General features: G+C 40.5%; 1 protein-coding gene across 1 annotated transcript in view; it reads left to right on the top strand.

Moving 5' to 3' along the window:
- LOC101864424 (leucine-rich repeat-containing G-protein coupled receptor 4) overlaps positions 1 to 5210 on the top strand; it is a gene marked incomplete at its 5' end in the record, with an annotated part of 8019 nt that extends 2809 nt beyond the window's left edge. The window contains 6 exon segments of the mRNA XM_005088855.2: positions 368 to 578; positions 1727 to 1870; positions 2659 to 2936; positions 3477 to 3585; positions 4069 to 4226; positions 4800 to 5210. Coding sequence (XP_005088912.1) covers positions 368 to 578; positions 1727 to 1870; positions 2659 to 2936; positions 3477 to 3585; positions 4069 to 4226; positions 4800 to 5052 — 1153 coding nt within the window. The 3' untranslated portion in view covers positions 5053 to 5210.
- Between the last annotated feature and the right edge of the window lie 3380 nt (positions 5211 to 8590).

Raw genomic sequence — 8590 nt, 5'->3', positions numbered from 1 at the left:
TATATATATTGTGTGTGTCTTTGTGTGTGTGTTTATAATTGTCCACTATCAGTTTTCTTTATACCAATTCCAAATCTATCTCCTCCTCGTCATCTCTTCGTCAATAAGTCTTTAATTGTGGTGTACAGTATGAACAGTCGACCCCACCTTTCATCACCATTGCATATTAATGTACCGGTACTCCTACGTTTTGGGATCTGGACAAAAGTTGTGGAAATGAATAATCTATGTTGTCCCTTTTTAACTTTTATATTGCAAGTATTGCCGTCCGTTTTCTTTTTCATTCCCCATGACGTGACATATGCCCAATAATGTTCAAGTCAAATTACTACAACCCTTCCCTCCCCCACCCAACCTCTGCTCCCAGTTTCTTCTTTTCGAGCACGAAAATCCGTTACTGGCCAGACGCCCTCGACTCCCTGGTTCACCTAGAGGAACTAGATGCCTCTAACAATAAAGTGGTGTACATCAGAGATGGTGCCATGGACGCCTTCTCCAACTCTCTCAGGACGCTGAAATTGTCCAACAGCAGTTTGGCCAGCTTCCAGGCACCAATCGCTGACCTCACGGCTTTACAGGTTCGGTTTTCCAGTGTTCTTTCTTATTTTCTTTCTTTCTTTCTTTCTTTCTTTCTTTCTTTCTTTCTTTCTTTCTTTCTTTCTTTCTTTCTTTCTTTCTTTCTTTCTTCCTGTAATGCTAGGCGTTGTCCTTCCACTGCAGGATGTAGCTTTCCAACGACGTTCCTCGCTCTGCTTTACAAGCTGCAGTTTTCCCTGTCCAGGTTGTACACGTCAGCTTTCTGATGTCATCTTGCCACCTTCTTTATGGTCTTTATCTTGAATGTTCTATACCTTAGTTGGGTCATTGTAGATAATAGTATTTGTATAGTTTTTTTCTGTTTATTTCAATAAGTCCACCAACTCTATGCCACGACTCACAGATGATGCTTTAAATTGCAGTATATACGGGAACCGAGGAGCTGCGTGAAAACATTTTTGTGAGATAAACAATCAAGAGGTCTGTTGTTATAAAAAGTAAGATAAGCAAACGATTTCTTATAAGTGCAAGGGCGTCTATTTATATAGATGAATACAACATAAAAACACCAAACAATCATGTTCGAACATAAAAATGAATAAACCAAAACCAGATGTTACGGTCCGTTTTATGGTAGTTCAGCTTAGGATAAGACATGTCTTGCCCAAGGCCACACTTTAACACCAACCCATAACATGGATGTCGTACCTTCCGATTACTTGACTTAATTTTTGAGCAATCGAGACCCCTCGATATTCACCCCGCCCCCAATTTTTCCACATGCATGTGCTTGCCGTTATCTAAGATTTTAACAAGTACTGTCTACTTCTTTTGTTGAAATTGAGAAGTACTCCCTTAGCTTAAAGCCGTACAGGCTGAGACCTGCTGTAAATTTCGCTTTCTATACCAGTGGCATCTGAATATTCGACTGTGATATCTCACTTCTAAAGGTTTTTAGTGGTGTCTCTCAAATCGTTACACACAAAAATAACGGCCATACACTTAATTCGGTCTTGTCAAGTTCTTAAGTAAAAGTCAGTATCGTGTAAATTTGACACGATGTTAATTAATTTAGTAATCCTAGTATAGTGAAATTTCATAGCTAATTGAAAAGTGATAGAAACGACTGCTTCTGATTTTTAACTCTTAGAGGCAAATTTTAACGTGTTGTTGCTTTTTTCCCTCGCAGGTTTTAGACTTATCCAACAACAGCATTTCTACCATCTCCAAGGGTTCATTTGCGAGGTTTGCTTCAACCCTTCGCGAGTTTTCTTTGTCTGGAGGGAGTCTCTCGTACATACCGAGCGCTCTTGAGGATCTCACGTCTCTTCAGGTAAACTTCATTGCTCTAACATACTTGGTACACAGCAGAACAGGGGGTGCACATGATCAGTTTTTTTTTAAAGATTATTTCTGAAAAGAGATGAAAGGTATTGAGCTGGATAAGGTTTAGTGCGAAGCTTTAATTGAATTTCATGGTTTATTTCTATAGATGGGCACATTCGTTCTAAATCTACAAAAAAGACAAGAGACACTTTTAATTTAACAAAAACAAAGTCCCAAGATAGTTTTCTATACATTAGAACTACTGTATCAGCCAAGGTTGAGAAAAAATAAAAACAAAACAAAAAAACGAAAAGCAAACGAACAAGGACTAGGTCGTAAGAATTTTTGAAAATGTATTTCAAAACTATAATAGAATGTCTGTCTATTGTTATTCTGCCTCAGTCATTGTTGCCAATATAATAGGCACAAACACACACACACACACACACACACACACACACACACACACACACGCACTCACACACACACACACACACACACACACACACACACACACAAAAGCACACATGCACACATGGACACACACACCCACACCCAACCCCACCCCATGCACACACATAAATACACACGCATACACACACACACACACACACACACACACATACAGACACACAGACATCCCTCACACACATATATACACACACACGCACATAATGGCACACAAACATTCGTTATCTGTATCGTGTCTACATCCCCCACCTCCCCCTGGCACGGAACATTATGTATTAAATGAATATATTAAATAGTTCCATCAAACCATGCCTTTATTCTCAGGAGCTGAACCTCAACAACAATCCAATGGTGTCAACCAATGATGACGTCACAGACGCCGGCACCAGCTCTCTACTGACCAAAAGCGCCAGTACCTTGACCACCCTGCAACTTGCATCGTCCATGCTTATGGCTGTCCCACGCGCCCTGAAGGCATTGCACAGCCTCGTGACCCTTGACTTGAGCAAAAACCGTATCAATACTTTGCAAAACTATCAGTTTGATTCAATGAGCAAACTGAAAACTCTTGAGCTGAATGGGAACCCGCTCAAAACTATAACGTAAGTCAACCATGTTGTGTAACGACCGCATGCTCGTTCCAGAAGCACCTGTTGTTGAATTTAGTTGCTTGTGATATTCAAAATATATTAACAGTTTGCTAGTCCTATACACTGTATACCTGACCAACGCATTGTCAACACATTGTCTTTGTATGTCTTTTCGTTTGGAGAGTATTATGTTCTCTAACCTGTCGATTTTGAGATCCAATTTCAGCTCGTTAGATAAAACTCTGAAAAGATTTGGCCTTTCAAGGCTAAGAGAAGAAAATAGTTAAGTTTTTTAAATTTTGTTTTCGGTTTGTTTAGTTTTCGTAGACACATCACACAAAATTCATGAAAACCCCAATACCTGAAGAAAAAAAACACACACACAAAATGCAAAGCTTTGGGGTCTTGGATGTTTATTTGAAATGATTCTAGAAAACAGTTGAGTAGAAAATTCATGCTTTATTATAGGTAAAATGATTGGTAATGCTGAAGAGAAAGTTAGTATTGCTAACTGCTTTAGTATTTGATTTAACTGTACATTTTCCTCTTCAGGTCCATGACCTTCTCAGGGCTAAGCTCCCTGACCAAACTTGATTTGTCTAACGGCCAACTTCCCTATGTACCCAGCTCATCACTGTCAGCTATGAGTTCTCTCCTCTCGGTAAATTATGCGGTGTACCAATCATGTTGATTAATTGGATATGATACATCACTTTTTCTAGAAACTTAGTAAAAGATCTCTTCCACGTTCAAGGAAAAAAAAGGAACCTGTTACAAAACATTAAGAAAAATGCAGTCCATTTATAGTCTTGTGATCAGTCCTGTAAACGCACGTTGTATTATGTTTGAATGATTTTTCTTTAAATACTGATTGTCCTTTCTTTTCTTTTTAGGGGGTGGGGGGTATTACTGATTTTGCCAGATCACCCTTTCTCTGAGGTTACCGCTCACCTAAACCCAACAAGATATCTGACTTGGGATTCCGGATTGGAATCTCAGGAACTTCATTTTCTGAACATAAATTATTTGTAAAATTTCTGAGGTTTTTCAACCCTGTAGTGTATTCTACACTTATCTATTCATTGTCGATAGTATAATTCGCGGACTGAACTCAGAGTACAGTCGTTTGTAACTTTTGTTCCAGTTGGACCTGTCGAACAACCAAATCACAACCATCCTGCCCTATGCCTTCGAGAACTCCCATAAGTTGACCAACCTTGATTTGTCTGGAAACAACTTTCAGGACTTCCAGCGAGACTCTTTCGCCAATGCCCACAGCATAAAGACTCTCAGAATGAGCAGGTTTGTTTCAGATCAGTGAGTTGGTGAAGGGGATTCAGGAGAACCTTGTTCTTTCTCCAGTCTTGTCTTTCTTTACTGTATGTTTGTTCTGCTTGCAAAAGGCAAATCGTTAATGTACATTATTGAGCACGAAATTTTGTACGCATGCGTACATAATCAAAACGTTTTCGACCACTCTCTCAGAAATGCAGATGCTTTCAAACGATGCGCCTATATTTTCAAACGGAGTTCATTTTTGGTAGATATTATTTTGTTACTGCTCTTCTTTTCTTTTTTCTTTCTAATTTTTTTTTGTCTGCCTTGTTTTTGAGGAGTACTAACAGCCCTTATTTTACCATTGTGCCAGGTTAGGTCTCTTAGACTGAAAAAAAACGAACAACATTAGTTTAGGTGGCACGAAGCACCCCAACACATCCTCCCCACTAAATCTATATGTATGTAGTAAAGATGAAAATGTACGAGCCAAGTGACAATCTGCAAGGTATTATAAGATCATATTTGCAATTGCAGTCTTGTATGCTTGCCCTTGTATACAAATAACACGCTTCTTTCACTACCTTTTTACTTTGCCAGATGTTCCCTGAAGACTCTGCCTGGCGCCATCACAGAAGCCCATGGACTTCGCTCTGTGTACGTAGATGGCAACACCATACCCTGTACGTGCGCCTCTCTGAGCTGGGTGGGTGAGTGGAAAGCCAGAGTTGGCCTTATCCCTCGCCTCTACGGCACATGCAGCTCCGACCCTGGACTCACTCTTGACCAGTACATCAATGGACAACAGATAAAGCAATGTCCAAGCGCTACATCAGATAAGATCGTTGGATGATCAATCCAAGAATTCTAGTGTTTCGTCTTTCTGAAAGAAAGATAGCATTATGTGAAAAGTAGAAAAAGAAAGAAGAAACCAAAAAAAAAAAAAAAAAGCAACAGCAGAAATATTATTTTAAACACTGGTGCACAGTTGAAATAAAATCCGTGAAATGAGTTGAGGTTTGCTGCTTCATTCTTCAGTCAGATAGTTCCAGGTGTGATTACTGATGGGTCGAGATGGAAACAAACTGTAGTGGACCCGCAACTTACAGAACAAAGTGAATACCTTCTATGTGGTAATGCATTCTGAATATGAACACGTTCCAACCTTTTTTGTCTGTCTGACTGTCAGTCTCTTTCTCTCTCTCTGTCTCCCTCTCTTACTCTGTTTCGGTCTGTCTGTTTGTCTGTTTGTCTGTATGTCTGTCTGTCTGTCCCTTTCTCTCTCTCTCTCTCGCTATCTCTCTTTCTTTCTCTCTCTCTCTCTCTCTCTTTCTCTCTCTCTCTCTCTCTTTCTTTTTTCTCTCGTCAAATACTTAATGTAAAGAAATGTGATCCCAGGATCAGCACCCTCGTTCTCTCGTTTTCATAAGCCATTGAGAGGGTTTTTCACAAGATTAATAGAAGGGATTGGTGAGTTTAAGAAACTGAAATTAACCTAACATGTCAACAATTTAAAGTTTAAATCTAACTTAAGTTCTTTTTAAAAAGCCCCAAAAGTACCCCCCCCCCCCATCCTCCTAAAAAAAAAAAGAACGCAAAGAGGGCGTATCAGAAAAAAATCGTTCTGACAAACAAGGCACCCAATCCAAAAGTAAACAACAAGCAAACCAATGTTGAAAAGACAGAACATGAATGAAATTCAGAAAATATGTTGATGATTGTATACAGCGCTGTTGTCCAATAGCTCTAGATTGAAACCTTTCTAATCGGAAGGACTGGAGAATTCTTCCTCAAACATTAGTTTTTTTTATAATCCCTGTTGAGCAAAGTTTAAAAATATTAAAAAAGACTCTCAGAGGTAATTTAAAGCCCATTTTTGTTATAGTTATGATCAATGAGAGAACAGAAGATAATACAATTGTTTGCCACAGACTACAACTATTTTTTAAACCACCATGTCATTACGGAATAATACAAACAATTGTTATCTTGTTATGATTCCCCAGGTAAGCAAGACAGAGTAGCATCATTTTTAAAAATAAATAAATCATATTGCAGGTGTTTACGCCGTTATCGTCACAATTTAGACTATTTCGGAGGCAGGTTTCGCCCCTACCTATCAGGGTCAGCTCAGACTGAGAGAGATAAAACGATCCAGCAAAAGATTCACTAAATGAAAATTTTCCCCACACGAGAATCGAACTCGGGCCTTCTGTTCGCGAGAACAAAACACCTAAACAATTTTTGTTTCAGTGAGGTTTTACGGCGCTCGCAACTGTATACGGTCATATGAGCGCCAAGGGGTGGGTGTCAACAGAGAAGTCCAAATGGGGAATCGGGCTTAGGGTAGAACCATAATAACGCCCGACACCGACGTTCAGACCAGACCCGCCGTTTTCGTCGGGTGCGGCCAATCATATTAACACCGGAGCTTGGCGGTCAGACACTGCTGTCTTGCAAAATATGGTGTGTGGTAGAAGAAGAAAATTGTTGTTGTTGCTGCTTTTGAGACGCAGACAAAACAGGAAAACCAAGACAAAAAGATTTTCAGTGCACCCTTCCAAGGAAAGCGTGATACACTAGATGATTTCATTTGTTTCCGCAGTTGTTGAAAGACAGTGAAAAATTCCAACAATACTCTTGCATGAAACATAGAAGTTTTAATGAACTGCTAGAAATATGCAGAGCTGACCAAGAACTGCTTGAATTCTGTGCAGTGTCATTGAGGCGGGAAAGGGGAGACAACTATGCAGAGGTAACACCATTAAAATTACCTCCCATCTCGCCCGACGGACTGTCTTCCATAGCACATGTTTTATCGGAGACGGTCTGACCGGGGACGACACAGGACGTCGGGCGTCAGTATGGTAGCCGAAACCGTTGTTGTTTTTTGTTACCTTTCATTACTTAAGAGCCGGAGGGCATTTTTTTGTGCATGAAAACGGTCAGGTCTGACCGTCCGTGCCGGGCGTTAAAATGGTTGCTGCCTTACTCTGCTCACCTCTCTTGCCTCAACAGCACAAAGTCTGCTTCGACTATCACAAGTCCCCGCGGAAAGAGCAGTTCCAATTGAGACGTTTAGAACCATATATCTGAAAGTGCTTAATAGTCTGTCTTTTGTGAATATAGTTTAATACTTTAAGAGTGAATTCTCAAAGAGTTACGTCCGCCGCAACATACCATCATTCCTCCTATATCTTCTTCCTCTGACACCAGCCATCTTTGCAATTGCAGCGATCCGTTGAAGTACCTCCAAACTGCTACAAAAGTATATGTCTCTATCAGGTTCTGGGTTCGGCCATAATGCCTCTTGGGTCTGACTTTTCTTGGGCATTTCTCACGCAGATAGGTGTTCCTCAGATTTTTTGTTATACGAGTAAACTCATCTCCAGCTGGTTGCCGACCATCAGTTTCTTTCTTTTTTTTTTTTTTTGGTTGTTCTTAAAATTGGATTTCAACTGATTGTTGTTCTCATCCTGGCAAAAACGACACGACCATCACAGTGTCACGCTGAGGACCCCCCCCCCGGCTTTCTCCTCATGGCCCACTAAAAATGTTGTAAACACAATACGCTGTATAATAATATACATATTTACTGTTTTGAAACTTTCTGCGTCAAAGCAACTTGCCTGGACCAACGCTGGGTTTTTTATATACTACTATATTATGGAAAAAGGATAGAGGTGCTGAATGAAACATGTTCCCGAACGTAGAGTCGAAATTATGTGTTTTGTATGCCAGACGAAACGACTACTTATTATTCCGCTGACGCCTGTAATCCTAGCCCCCACCCCCCTTCCCCAGTCCATACCGTATATAAGAAACAACCCTACCCCCTTGAGAACACTTTCCTTTGTCCCTTACATTACTGCCGAGTCATTCAACCCTTCCACTGAAAAACGTACGTAGGGTGAAGTGGTGTACACCCGTCTCAGAAAAGGTCCTGCGTACAGTACAGACCTCAAAAAACTGTCCATATTAAACGTTTTCTGTATGAGGCAATTTATTGATCCTAAGATTGCTTGACCACCCCACCCGACCCCAGCCCCTCCAACCATAAATCTCTCCTTCTTATCCTTTGAGAGAGCCACGTGGATGACGTTAAGCTTCCTCATGGGTTCTTTCTCTATTTGCCTTCTTTGCATTCAGGTTGGGGCTAAATGAAAGCTCTATATATTTACTCCGCTGTCCGTGTGGCGTCTAACGGCTTACGTCGCTATTCCGCTATTCCTATTTCCCTTAACGGTGTGTCGAGGAGGGTTCCAATTTCCGGGCTAGTACATGACCTGCCTCTTACGTCAATGCCAAGAAACTATGGAGGTAAAACTCCATTAAGGTCGATATGCATAAGATATGGAAGGAAGAAGAAAGAACAGCTGTGGTGAAAAAAC

This window comes from Aplysia californica, unplaced genomic scaffold, assembly GCF_000002075.1.
Source record: "Aplysia californica isolate F4 #8 unplaced genomic scaffold, AplCal3.0 scaffold00001, whole genome shotgun sequence".
Taxonomy (NCBI): domain Eukaryota; kingdom Metazoa; phylum Mollusca; class Gastropoda; order Aplysiida; family Aplysiidae; genus Aplysia; species Aplysia californica.
This window is presented reverse-complemented; position numbering and strand designations above follow the sequence as displayed.